We start from the raw sequence: 14530 nt of genomic DNA on the forward strand, positions 1-14530 counted from the left end.
GATTTAAAATGTCATTAGTGTAGTAGAAAACTATACTTGCGTGTCGGCAGCAAACTTTGTTCAGCGTACCAGGCCGCTGTTTCCAGGCACCTTTCCTGCTACTCCACCTTCCCGGCACCAGCTGAGATACCTCCCATCTACGCCGGGTGATGTGTGCAGGTTACGTGCTCTGATGCTGTTTTGCGGTGGCAGTCTCTTTCACTGCCCAGACAATTTTCGTGTATACAGTGGTCTCAGAACCGCTCGTTTTCTACTGTCTGATCCCCAGTTTTCAGAGCGCTGTGATGCTTGTCCCGGGCCGGGACCGATCGGCCACAGATTCAGTCAGTTTTCGACTTCCAGCTAGATGTGATCTTTCTTCCCCAGGCAGGGCTCTCACCCCCAGCAATAGGAGCAGTTTTAGCGGGGTATGGTGGAAAACCGTCTCTCTCTCACAGAGCTCTTGGCGCGCACCTTCTCACGCCACTCCCACAGGAAGTCAGGATGTCCGATAAGGCGGTTTTACGTACTAAGTTAGGTTTCCTATGTCAGATTGCAACATTAATCAAGAGATTGTTGTTCCTTCCTTCTGTCCCAATCCTTTTTGGCAAAGGAATATTTGCTTCACAATCTAGATGTGGTTTGTGCCTTGAAGCTCTACCTTAAAGCCTCTAAGACAATCTTCATCTTTGTTTGTCATCTATGCGGGTAAGCGTAGGGGTCAGAAGCCACTTCGTCTTTCCTGTCTTTCTGATTGAGAAGTGCCATCAGCCTAGCTTAAGAGACGGCGGGACAACAGCCTCCTGAGAGGATTAGGGCTCATTCCACTAAAGCAGTAGCTTCTTCCTGGGCGAACGAAGCCTCAATGGATCAGATTTGTAAGGCAGCTACCTGGTCCTCCTTACACACTTTTTTTCTAAATTTTACAAGTTTGATGTGTTTGCTTTGGCTGAAGCAGCTTTCGGGGGAGAAAGTTTTTGCAGGCTATGGTGCCCTCAGATTAGGGTCAAATCTTTTTTGTTTCCTCCCGTTATTCCTTCAGTGTCCGCTGGAGCTTGGGTATTGTTTTCCCAACAGTAAGGAATTAAGTTGTGGACTCTCCCTGCCTTATGGAAAGAAAACAAAATGTATGCTTACCAGATAAATTCCTTTCTTTCCTGGCAGGGAGAGTCCACAACCCCGCCCGTAAGTTTTTCTTTGTTTGGGCGGCTCCTTTTTTGTTTTTCTTTTGGCACCTTTATACCCTGATGTTTCTCCTACTTTTCCTTGTTCCCTCTTCCGAATGACTGGGGGATAGAGGAAGTGGGAGGGATATTCTTCTTAAAGACACAATGAGTACACGGATCATGCTCATTACTTATGGGATATTCACCTCCTGGTTAGCAGGAGGAGGCAAAGGGCATCACATCAGAGCTGTTAAATAGCTCCTCCCTTCCCTCCCACTCCAGTCATTCTCTTTGCCTACGTTAGTGATAGGAAGAGGCAAAGTGAGGTGTTAGATTAGATTCTTCAATCAAGAGTTTATTATTTTTAAAGTAGTGCCAGAGTGTGCTGCTTTGTCCTATGGTGTAGCCGTAGTCCATATCAGTCTCTTCAGTAGAGCTTTTGGTGGCTTTAGAGCAATGGGAACTTGTGGGACATAATTCTCACTGTGCCTCCCATGTTGATGCTGCCCTACCTTTGGAAAATCGGAGAGAGACTAACTCAGGAATTTTTCTTCATCCACAGGCCCATGTGAGGGATAGGACCTTTCAAGCCTGCGTTCTGCCTTGCTGCCAGGCAGCATATGAGGTAAGTGCTGACTTTTTTTCTTGGGGAAGAAAACGTCTCAGAAACAAAAGGGCACTTTATTTATTTATTTGAACAAGCCTCATTATTATTCTCATAGTCTCCCCTTAAGCATAGGGTACATTGGGCAGCGTTACTGCAGCCACTGGGGCTTATTTTATTATTGAGTTCATGAGACAAGCCGCATAATTACTTCCTTAGCCTCCCCTTAGGCATAGGGGACATTGGATCTGCGTTACTGCAGGCACTGGGGCTTACTTTATTCATTGAAATGAGAAGCAGCATTTCCTTAGTCTCCCATTAACAAGCAAAGGGGACATTTGGGAAACGTTACAGCAGTTTCTGTTATTGATATGGTTGGTTCCACACCTCCCGGTAATTTCAGAGCCGACCGGGAGATTTCCTTGGCCACGCCCACGATGAATGGAGGCTTAGTAAATAAGGAGGGCACTTTATTTATTGTGTACTTGGCTCCATTTGAGAACATAGGGGACATTTGGGCTACGTTACAGCAGTTTACGTCACTAATATGGTTGGTGCCACATCTCCCGGCGGGTTGGTAATTTTAAAGCCGACCAGGAGATTTCCTTGGCCACGCCCACAATGGGCATATTGTAATTTTGCACTCTTTTTACTCGCAATGAACCAGTGTATTTAAGGGCAACTTGTTTCTACGCATGCGCATATTATTGCTGCGCATAGTCTCTAAGAAATATTTAATGCGTACTTTCTCTGGAGATCGTTTGTACAGGAATGTTAGTTTCTCTACTTTTCCTGCTCAGAAGACATTGGCACCTCAGCAGAGAGCTGCTGAGGTGTAGGGATTTTTATTCATTCATTTTAAGCATGTTATCCCAATTAAAAAAAAAAAAAAAAAATAGTGTTTTACTATTTAAAGAGACAGTAACATTTTTAGATTTTTCTGTATTTCTAATAAAAATGTTATCTTAAGGTCAGAAATGGACCTACAGGCTTACAAGGTGTCACTTGTTCACTATGTATAATGCCAATGTGGAACCACCAACTTTTTTTTCTGTTTTTTTACTCTGAACCAACATTTTCTAATGAGGATGCTGTTTGGGAATCTATTGACAATGCTCATTATATATCGCAGCTTTTGTCCTCAGATATTCCAGAGTTAACCTCCCTCACATGCAGTGCCCTGCGATTCCTCTCAAGCTCCTGTTGGAGTTACTTTGAAGGACATCGCTTCTCTCATGTTTTTTTCTGCAGTTTCAGATGCGTTGTCTGCTTTTCCAATGTTGCAGGGAAAGCGTAAGAGGAAAATCAGTCATTCAGTAAGTGAGGTTTCTGACGCAGTTGTTGCTATTTCTGATGCCCCCTCCTCAATCTGAATTACAAAATAACATTTTTGGGTACAGTGTCCCTTTAAGGAGGTTTTAGCTACATTGGACGACGGCGACTCCAAGGCTCAACACATATTTGAAGGTACCTTCCTCGATAGAGGTTTTCCGGTACCAGACGAGCTTCTGAGATCATTGCTAAGGAGTGGGAGAGACCGGGTACCCCTTTTTCTCCATTTCCCATTTAAAAAAAAAAAAGTTTTTCATAGCCGTCTCAGTTAAGGAGGCTTGGCAAACAGTCCCCAAGGTGGAAGGAGCTGTTTCCACCTTAGCTAAGAGAACTACTATACCCATAGAGGATAGTTGTGTAAAATTAGAGATTACTCAAAAAGATGTAGGTACACCGGGGCTTACAATGGAAGCCAACTGTGTGAATTGCTACCGTCACTAATGCGGCGGCATATTGGTTTGATGCGTTGCTATCTGGACAGAAACTCCCCTGTATCAAATCCAAGATAGGATAAAAGCTCTTAAATTGGCTAATTCCTTATTATGGATGCTTCCCTTCAAGTTATCAAGTTGGGAGTAAATATTTCCATTTTTCTCTGTCCGGAAGGTTTGCAGTTTGAAACCAGCTGCAGCTATTTGCACCTTGAATGTGTGCTAGCAAACTGTTTTAATAAAGGCTAAAACCTTGGTCTGCGGACGTATCCTCTAAGTCTAAGCTTTTAGCGATTCCTTGCAAGGGGAAGACCTTGTTTGAATCTTGCTTGACGGAAATAATCTGATATTACGGGAGGTAAGGGTCATCTTCTCCCTCAGGATTAGAGAAACAATGTAAGAAGCCTGCTATTGCATGACAGCATGAAGGGCATGTCTCTGATCCGAGATCGGATCTGGTGGGGGGTAGATTTTCCCTCTTCGGTCAGGCTTGGGTTCGGAGGATCCCTGGGCAATAGAAATCTTGTCCCAGGGATACAAACTAGAGTTCAAAAGTTTTCCTCCCAGAGGCAGGTTTCTGCTTCATGATTATCTGTTGACCAGACAAGAGGAGAGGTCGTTTTTACTCTGTATAGAAGTTCTCTCCGACCTGGGAATTATAGTTCATGTTCCGATTCAGGAACAGGGTATGGAATTTTCTTCCAATCTGTTCGTGGTTCCTAATAAAGAGGGAACCTTCAGGTCTATTTTAGATCTCTAGAGTCTAAACAGATTCCTCAGAATACCGTCCTTCAAGATGGAAACTATTCGTTCCATTCTTTCTTTGATCCAAGAGGGTCAGTTTATGGAAAAAAAAGTGTATTTAAAGGACGCGTATTTGCATGTTTCGGTTCTCAGAGATCATCACAAGTTCCTGAGGTTTGTCTTGCTAGACTAACGCTTCCAATTTGTGACTCTTCCTTGCTGTCTTGCCATCGCTCCCAGAATTTTTACAAAGGATCTGGGATTGTTGTTGGCGGTGCTTCGGTTACAGGACATTGCAGAGGTGCCCTATCTGGATGACATCAACAGTCCATACACCATCTTTTCAATAAGCAAGATCTACATGGACATTGTGTTATCTTCCCTACGATCTATCGGGTGGAAGGTGAATTTGGAAAAGAGTTCCTTATTCCCTACTGCAAGGGTACATTTCTTGGAAATCATAATAGATTCCCTGTTAATGAGGATTATTCTGACAGATATCAGGCATAACCATTCTGGAGCAGAGAGCATTCTACAATGCTCCTCTGGCCTGGCCCAGTTAGCTTTGGTCCAGTTTATCAGGACATAATGTCAGTAGATTACTTCATGCCTGAGCAGACAGACTTTTTAGGGGAGTGGGAACTCCATCCGGAGGTGTTTTCCAGTCTGATCCTCAAATAGGGTCAGCCGGAATTGGATCTCATGGCATCCAGGCAGAATGCCAAACTTCCGAGGTACGGACCGAGATCCAGAGTTCCTCAGGCGGCGCTGATAGCTGCTCTGGTGGCCCCTTGGTCCTTCAATCTATTATATCTGTTTCCCCCGTTTGCTCTCCTTCCTCGAGTGATTGGACGGATCAAACAGGAAAGGGTTTCAGTGATTCTCATAGCTCCGGCCTGGGTTTGCAGGATCTGGTATGCAGACCTGGTGGAAATGTCGTCTCTACCTCCTTGGAGGCTTCTGCTTCGAAAGGATCTTCTGATTCAGGGTCCCTTCCATCATCCAAATCTAGATTCTCTGGAACTGACTGCTTGGAGATTGAACTGTTAATTCTAGCCAAGCGAGATTTTTCTGACTCAGTCATAGACACTTTGATTCAGGCTCGTAAGCCTGTCACTAGAAAGATTTATCACAGGATTTGGCGTAAATACCTTTATTGGTGTGAATCCAAGGGCTACTCCTGGAGTAGAGTTAGGATTCCTAGGATTTTGTCTTTTCTCCAGGAAGGATTTGAGAAAGGTTTATCTACAAGTTCTTTAATGGGTTAAAATTTCAGCATTATCTATCTTGTTACGCAAGTGTCTAGCTGATGTCCCTGAAGTTCAGTCTTTTTGTCAGGCCTTAACCGTAATTAGGCTTGTGTTTATTGAGGTCCACTCAGCCTTTCATCCTTCTGAGGTCGATGAAATGAGCAGTGCCTTGAGAATCTTAAGGGTGATTAGCCACATAATTCATAAGTATTAGACCTTTTAAACCAGTTACCCCTCCATGGAGTCTTAATTTAGTTCTCAAGGTTCTTCAAGGGGTTCCGTTTGAACCTATGCATTCCTTAGATATCAAGTTGTTATCTTGGAAGGTTTTATTTTTGGTAGCAATTTCTTCTGCTCGTAGAGTGTCTAAATTTTCAGTATTTCGATGTGAACTCCCTTACCTTCTTTTTCATGCGGATAAGGTTGTCATCTGTACGAAATTTGGATTTCTTCCCAAGGTTGTTTCTGATAGGAACATTAATCAGGAAATTGTTGTACCTTCCTTGTGTCATAATCCTTCTTCTAAGAAGGAGAGGCTCTTACACAATTTGGATGTAGTTCGCGTTTTAAAGTTTTATTTACAGGCGACCAAGGACTTTCGCCAGTCTTCCTCTTTGTTTGTGGTATTTTCAGGTAAACGTAGGGGACAGAAAGCTACGACTGTTTCTCTTTCTTTTTGGCTGCAGAGTATTATACGTTTGGCATACGAGACTGCTGGTCAGCAGCCTCCTGAAAGGATTACGGCTCATTCCACTAGGGCTGTTGCTTCCTCATGGGCATTCAAAAATTAAGCTTCTGTGGATCAGATTTGCAAGGCTGCAACTTAGTCTTCTCTTCACACTTTTACAAAGTTTTACAAATTTGATACTTTTTGCCTCGGCTGAGGCTGCTTTTGGGAGAAAGGTTCTTCATGCAGTGGTGCCTTCCGTTTAGGTATCCTGTCTTGTTCCTCCCGTATCATCCGTGTACTCTAGCTTGGGTATTGGATCCCATAAGTAATGAAGATGATCCGTGTACTCATCGTGTCTTAAAGAAGAAAAGAAAATTTAAGCTTACCTGATAAATTTATTTCTTCTTAGACACGATGAGTCCACGTCCCGCCCTGTCCTTTTAAGACAGGATGTTATTTATTGTAAACTTCAGTCATTTCTGCACCTTGGCTTTTCCTTTCTCTTCTTAACTTCGGTCGAATGACTGGAGTGGGAGTGAAGGGAGGAGTTATTTAACAGCTCTGCTGTGGTGCTCTTTGCCTCCTTTTGTGAATATCCCATAAGTAATGAAGATGATCCGTGGACTCATCGTGTCTAAGAAGAAATAAATTTATCAGGTAAGCATAAATTTTCTTTTTAATCCTTTGGCTGGGGTGTCTTTGCCTCCTCCTGGTGGCCAGGTGTTGTATTTCCCAACAGTAAGGAATGAAGTTTTGGACTCTCCCTGCCAGAAAAGAAAGGAATTTATTTGGTAAGCATAACATTTTTTATTTTTTTTTATTTATCCATAACTGGCCACAGAAGAGGGCATAATAGTGTTTTTAAAGGGTATATCCCTAGGTTACAAAACGGTAAAAACTTTTCTAACAAAGGGATGTTAAAATGCTTTTAAAACATGTATTCATGTATGTTGCAGTGCTGTGCTTAATTGCTTTTATTAAAAAAAGTATGTCCCTTTAAATGGTCATTTTCTGCTACTCTTACTAAGTATAGTATATATTTGCAGTGATAATAACATATAAAGTAGTAGTAGTATTGATGGCTATCTTAACACACAATACACACTTTGTTTTTAACTGATTTTCTAGACAGATCCTTCCCAGCTGCTGGGAATGGAAAATGCCAAATTCCAGACAGTAAACAAACTGTTCTCCCTGACCTGAGACTTGCCCAGATATGTGTGATTCTTGACTCCCTCGCATGTATTGTGATAGGTTGAAATTTAGGACAAGCCTTTGACTTGATCCACCCTTTGTGTAAAATAAACACCATAGCATCCTCACCCTAAATATCACATCAGTGTTTAACCATTTCATATTGCTCATGTAAGTTTCTCTTTCTCTCACCATCAATTTAGACGTAAACCAACCCGCCCTGCCATTGATGATGACCTGAGTTCTGACGGAGAGTTTGATGCTCCATACGACCCCAGTTCTATTGCATCTCTGCTAACTGAAAGTAACCTCCAGACCAGCTCATGCTGAGAGTGTCACAGTGGACAGAATTGCCATACCACCCGGCGTGATAAGCAGTTAAGACTGGAAACAAAACGGCAGACCCTTTGCTACCAATATTTTGAGGGTCACACAAGGGCTAATTAAAATGTCTGCACCATCCCTAACATAATTTGTTGTTTTAGGAAATAACTAAGGACTGGCGAATATATAAAACCACCAATTCTGAATGTAATAAGATCATTTTACCATCGATATGAGTTGCTGGTATATTTGATATGGAGAAACCTCCACCAGAGGATCGCTCAAACACAAAGATACAGTGCCTGCTTTACTCAACCTATAGAATGTTAGGTGGGAGGAACCTTCTTGGTTATTTCCTTTCTGCATCCATTAATGATGACTTTGGTAATGACTGTAAACTAATAATTTAGTTATACAAAAGGTTGTTGTAAAAACATCTGCAAGACAGAAGCTTTTGATTTTACTGTAAACAGTAAAGTATTTCACCACTGTATAATCTAGTAGCATCCTCTGGATATATTCATGTGTCTCTACACAAAGGGCTTGTCTTTATTGGTCTGTTTAGTGCCCAAACAGTGTGAAAATCATATGTTCAGCTTCAAATTACCAAAAATGGGATTTAACTTGAAACTGGATTGTTAAACAGAGAATGCCTCAATGTAATAGGGTGGGATTTCATTACAGCATTCCTGCTTTGAGTTTATTATTGATAATGAGAGACACCTCTGTGTAACTGTATGTTGTAGTGCAACACACAAACTCCCACTGCCTTACCTTACTTGGTATAATAAGGTGCTATGGTCCATCTCTTACCAGATCCCATCTGTGCCTAAAACATAATACCTTGCTATTCTGTATTTTCTCCTAAGTTAACAGGAGGGGTATTAACTGTACATTAGCAGTGTGTAGATTAATGATGCCTGGCATTCTACACATATGTATGCCTTGTATGTATAATACAAATTTCAGGTGTTTGGTGGATTCCTATAATAATTAAGGTGTTAATCTCTCAGGTATATTGGTAACACTCATTTACCACGCGTTTCTCTTTATATCCAAGCTGTACATTGCTGAGGGCTGGTAATGAGTGGGTGGAAACTAGAGATAACTGAGGAAAACATTTGGATATGTAACATAATTTGGGAAAATAGAACCAAAATATGGATTGTCATAAAATTTCTAATTAAATATTTGTGTGTATAATGTATATAAAATACACGCAGATTTGTACATAAATATATGCACACTTGATTATATACGCAAAGATTTATGTTCACAAATATCTTCAGTATCATGTCTAAAGTTATATGTATATATAATGTATTTGATGTATTTGTTCTCTATAAGAAAAAACAGATTTATGATTGGAGCTCTATTTCAGATGTGGCGGATACTCAGGAATATTTCCTACAGTAATTCTCTCTCTTATATGTGTCTAACTCACGCAGCAAGTTACTTTGCATCCGGGTGAAAGATTAAATGGTCTGTTTCTACATCTACATATTCTGTCTCGTCTGAAAATTGATTATTTGTATGTTGCTTTATATAATTTTTATTAGATGTAAAAAATAAAAAAAAGTTAAAGTTTAGCTCATCTCTCTGGGGCTCTATGTGAAATCTGTATAATCCAGCTCAGATAATAAAGCACTCATTTTTGTAACCATTCTGAGGCTAGTGTCACTCTTTGATGCCTGGAAGCAAAATTCTTAATAAGCAGACGTTGCAGGGAAACACTACACTACCCTAGGTTTGTATGATCTGTGTGGGAAATGGGTCATGCATGAAGCTTGTTTTCTGCTTAAGTGTGTCGGAAACCCTAGAAATATCCTCAGTACAAGCTGTATTTTTTCCATGGCCTTAAAGGGACATAAAACAAGTTGCGATAGAGACAAAATATAATATGTGCAAACAAAACACAGAAGGGCGCCTCCTAGTGTGATATAGTATAAGCAATATACAATGGCAATAGACCAGTACTCACAAGTGTGGCAGCACTCACTCGTGCTTAGTAGCACCTGCTGGGATCTCTGTGTCCCCAGCTCACTGTTCTTAGGCTCATTTTAATACATAGAGTTAACTTCTATACACTAAGAACAGTGAGCTGGGACACAGAGATCCCAGTAGGTGCTACTAAGCACGAGTGAGTGCTGCCACACTTGTGAGTACCGGTCTATTGCCATTGTATATTGTATACTGCTTGTACTATATCACACTAGGAGGCACCCTTCTGTGTTTTGTTTGCACTATCACAGATTTGTTTTCTGACTTCTTTCTGGGAAGGAGCAGCCCTCATCTGAGGACAAAGACACCAATGAATGCAAGTCAAAGTGGAGACCTTATCAACAGAGACTGACCACTCTATGGACTGATAAGTTATAGCATTATTTATGCATTGTAACTATCGATTAATATTGGCATAACTATATTGTTTTGTTTAGTGTTATTTGGACCAATTGGTTTGTTTGCGCCCCCTTGAGTGGTGACGAGGGATTGTCATCAAAATATAATATGTACTTTAATTACTTTACCTGCAAATTTATTAACCCTTTTTTTTTTAAGTGTCCGAATTGTACAGCTCTATCTCCCCCCACACAATTCCTTTTATAGCTGCATATGTATCCACCATTGATATGGTAGAATGCAAAACTTTAAGGGTGATTATCTGCTGGAGCATGCCTAGAAGCAAATAAGCTGCTGTGTTAAAATACAATGCCTGTGTTTCTGATGTTAAACCTTCATAAGGGGGGTGGATCTGACTTCTCCAGAAAGCACAGCTATGTATGTAATTTTGCTTATTTTTGAAAATTATTTAAATTACTAGCCAGCAATTTTTAAACAATTTTTTATGCAAACTATTTTTCTCTTGCAAGGTGTATCCAGTCCACGGATTCATCCTTGTGGGATATTCTCATTCCCTACAGGAAGTGGCAAAGAACACACAGCAGAGCTGTCCATATAGCTCCCCCTCTGGCTCCGCCCCCCAGTCATTCTCTTTGCCGCTCTAACAAGTAGCATCTCCACGGGAGGGTAAAGTGAATGTGGTGTTAGATTTGTAGTTTTTTATATCTTCAATCATAAGTTTATTTTTAAATAGTGCCGGTTTGTACTATTTACTCTCTAGAAGAAAGTGATGAAGAATTCTGCTGAGAGGAAAATTATTTTAGCATGTTGTAACTAAAATCCACTGCTGTTCCCACATAGGACTGAGGAGTACCAGACAACTTCAGTTGGGGGGAACAGTTTGTAGGCTTAACTGCTATAAGGTATGTTCAGTCATCTTTTTCTAGTCAAGACTTGGTAATGCTAGAAGACTGACAAGAATCCCCATGTGGGGAAGGTAAGCCATATTCTGAGACTCAGTATAGAAGGAAGGCTTAATTAAAAGGGCTCAATGACTGGTGGACACTGTTAAAGGGCAATCGATTATTTATGATGAAAATATAATCATTATCCAAGTTTTTATCACTTTTGGAGTGTTATTTGGGGTTTTATTCCACATGGCAGAATTTTAGACACCTATTCAGGGTTTTGAAGGCCCCACAACTCCGGAGTGGAGAGGGAGGGGGCCTAAATTTCGCGCCTCAGTTGCGCAGTTCATATTGCAGACAGCTTCATGCAGCTTCACGTGGAGGGTCCTAAGACTACTTGAGGACTTCATAGAGGCTTATTTCTCATCAAACTAATCCCCAGGGGCAAGGTAGGGCCACAGCAGATTGCTGTGACATGGTGCTGTAGTTTGCTAACCGGTTGTCAGCTTTAGGTTGCTCCGGTTCGGGCATTAAGGGGTTAATTGACTTGATATTTGCTGTGCAATCATTCCAAAGCATTAAGATAGTGTGGTGAAAATTTCAGAAAGATTGGCTAATTTTTGAAGATTTAGTAAAAAAGAGTGCGCTTTTATTATTTAAAGGCACAGTACCGTCAGACAGTCTTTGAGTGCTGTCTAAGTCTGTTTAACATGTCTGAGCCTACAGATAGATGTTGCTCTATGTGTTTAGTAGCCATGGTGGAACCCCCTTTACATTTGTGTTTTAAGTGTGCTAATGTATCTATGCATTTTAAAGATAACGCTGTTTCACTTAAAAATGTAGCCCAAGATGATTCTTTAACAGAAGGTAACGAGGATAGCCCACCTTCCTCTCCCCATGTGTCGACACCAGTTACGCCCGAGCAAGCGATGCCTAGCACCTCTAGCGCATTGGCCCCTATTACATTACAACAATTAGCAGCAGTCATGGATAATTCCCTTGCGGCATTTTTATCCAAACTGCCAGTTTTTCCTAAAAAGCGTGATAGCTCAGTTTTAAGAACAGAGTATGAGCAATCAGAAGCTTTGGAAGGTTTATCTGTGGTACCCTCACAACACTCCGAAGTTACGGTGAGGGATGTGCTGTCCGAGGGAGAAATTTCTGATACAGGAAAGGTTTCTCAGTGGGCAGAATCAAATTCCTTAGCGTTTAAATTTAAGCTGGAACACCTCCGCGTACTGCTTAAGGAGGTATTAGCTACGCTGGACGATTGTGACCCCATGGTGGTCCCAGAGAAATTGTGTAAAATGGACAAATTCCTAGAAGTCCCTGTATACACTGATGCGTTTCCGATCCCGAAGAGGGTGGCGGATATTGTGGACAGGGAATGGGAGAGACCAGGTGTACCCTTTGTCGCCCCCCTTATCTTTAAGAAAATGTTCCCTATAACTGATCCCAGGCGGGAGGCATGGCAGACGATCCCTAAGGTAGAGGGGGCAATTTCAACACTTGCCAAGCGCACAACCATACCAATTGAAGACAGTTGTGCTTTCAAAGATCCTATGGATAAAAAATTAGAAGGTTTACTAAAGAAAATATTTGTTCAACAAGGTTTCCTTCTCCAACCTATTGCCTGCATTATTCCTGTGACTACTGCAGCGGCTTTCTGGTTTGAGGCGCTGGATGAGTCGCTCCAGACGGAGACCTCATATGACGAAATTATGGATAGAATTAAGGCTCTAAAGCTGGCTAATTCTTTTATAACAGATGCCGCTTTGCAATTAGCTAAGTTAGCGGCGAAAAATTCTGGTTTTGCCATCATGACGCGCAGAGCGCTCTGGCTTAAATCATGGTCGCCGATGTGTCGTCTAAAACTAAGTTACTGAATATCCCTTTCAAGGGAAAGACCCTTTTCGGGCCCGAGTTGAGATTATTTCGGATATCACTGGGGAAAAGGGCCATGCCCTCCCGCAAGATAGGCCTTTTACGGCTAAAAACAAGGCTAATTTTCGTTCCTTTCGCAACTTCAGGAGCGGTCCTGCTTCAACCTCTGCGACCGCAAAGCAAGAGGGTAACTCTCCACAGCCCAAGGCAACCTGGAAGCCTTTGCAGGGCTGGAACAAGGGTAAACAGGCCAAGAAGCCTGCAGCTGCTACTAAGACAGCATGAAGGGGTAGCCCCTGATCCGGGACCGGATCTGGTAGGGGGCAGACTCTCTCTCTTTGCTCAGGCTTGGGCAAGAGATGTTCCCGATCCCTGGGCATTAGAGATAGTTGCTCAGGGATATCTTCTAGAATTCAAGGACTTTCCTCCAAGGGGAAGGTTTCACATTTCTCGTCTGTCTACAGACCAGACAAAGAAAGAGGCGTTTTTACGCTGTGTAGAAGATCTAATCAAGATGGGAGTGATATGTCCAGTTCCAATTACAGAACAAGGACTGGGTTTTTACTCAAACCTGTTTGTGGTTCCCAAAAAGGAAGGAACTTTCAGACCAATCCTGGATCTAAAAATTCTAAACAAATTCCTCAGAGTTCCATCCTTCAAGATGGAGACCATTCGGACAATCTTACTGATGATCCAGGAAGGTCAATACACAACTACCGTGGATCTAAAGGATGCGTACCTTCATATTCCTATCCAAAAAGATCACCATCAGTTCCTAAGGTTTGCTTTTCTGGACAAGCATTACCAGTTCGTGGCCCTTCCCTTCGGGTTGGCCACCGCTCCAAGAATTTTCACAAAGGTGCTAGGGTCCCTTCTAGCGTTACTAAGATTGCTGTAGCACCCTATCTGGACGACATCTTAATACAGGCGTCGTCTTTTCCCAGAGCCAAGGCTCATACGGATATTGTTCTGGCCTTCCTAAGGTCTCACGGGTGGAAGGTGAACACCGAAAAAAGTTCCCTGTTCCTGCTCACAAGGGTTCCCTTCTTGGGAACATTAATAGACTTGGTAGAAATGAAAATATTTCTGATGGAGGTCAGAAGGTTAAAGCTTCTAAGCACTTGCCGAGCTCTTCATTCCATTCCTCGGCCGTCTGTAGCTCAGTGCATGGAGGTAATCGTATTAATGGTAGCAGCAATGGATGTAGTCCCTTTCTTTCATGTAATTAGCAAGAGTCCATGAGCTAGTGACGTTTGGGATATACATTCCTACCAGGAGGGGCAAAGTTTCCCAAACCTCAAAATGCCTATAAATACACCCCTCACCACACCCACAAATCAGTTTTACAAACATTGCCTCCCATGGAGGTGGTGAAGTAAGTTTGTGCTAGATTCTTCGTTGATATGCGCTTCGCAGCAGGCTGGAGCCCGGTTTTCCTCTCAGTGTGCAGTGAATGTCAGAGGGATGTGAAGAGAGTATTGCCTATTTGAATTCAATGATCTCCTTCTACGGGGTCTATTTCATAGGTTCTCTGTTATCGGTCGTAGAGATTCATCTCTTACCTCCCTTTTCAGATCGATGATATACTCTTATATATACCATTACCTCTACTGATTCTCGTTTCAGTACTGGTTTTGCTTTCTACTACATGTAGATGAGTGTCCTGGGGTAAGTAAGTCTTATTTTTTGTGACACTCTAAGCTA

The 14530-nt window shown here is 42.0% G+C and overlaps 1 protein-coding gene across 2 annotated transcripts in view; it reads left to right on the forward strand.

The window, feature by feature from the left end:
* Positions 1-9358, forward strand: part of CGN (cingulin) — a 380943-nt gene extending 371585 nt beyond the window's left edge. For both annotated transcript variants that reach the window (XM_053704018.1, XM_053704029.1), the window contains one exon: positions 7574-9358. In XM_053704018.1, the coding sequence (XP_053559993.1) occupies positions 7574-7700 (127 nt within the window). In that variant the 3' untranslated portion in view covers positions 7701-9358. The remainder of the gene's footprint in view (positions 1-7573) is intronic.
* The last annotated feature ends 5172 nt before the right edge of the window (positions 9359-14530 follow it).

The sequence above is a fragment of the Bombina bombina genome, chromosome 1 (genome assembly GCF_027579735.1).
Source record: "Bombina bombina isolate aBomBom1 chromosome 1, aBomBom1.pri, whole genome shotgun sequence".
NCBI lineage: Eukaryota > Metazoa > Chordata > Amphibia > Anura > Bombinatoridae > Bombina > Bombina bombina.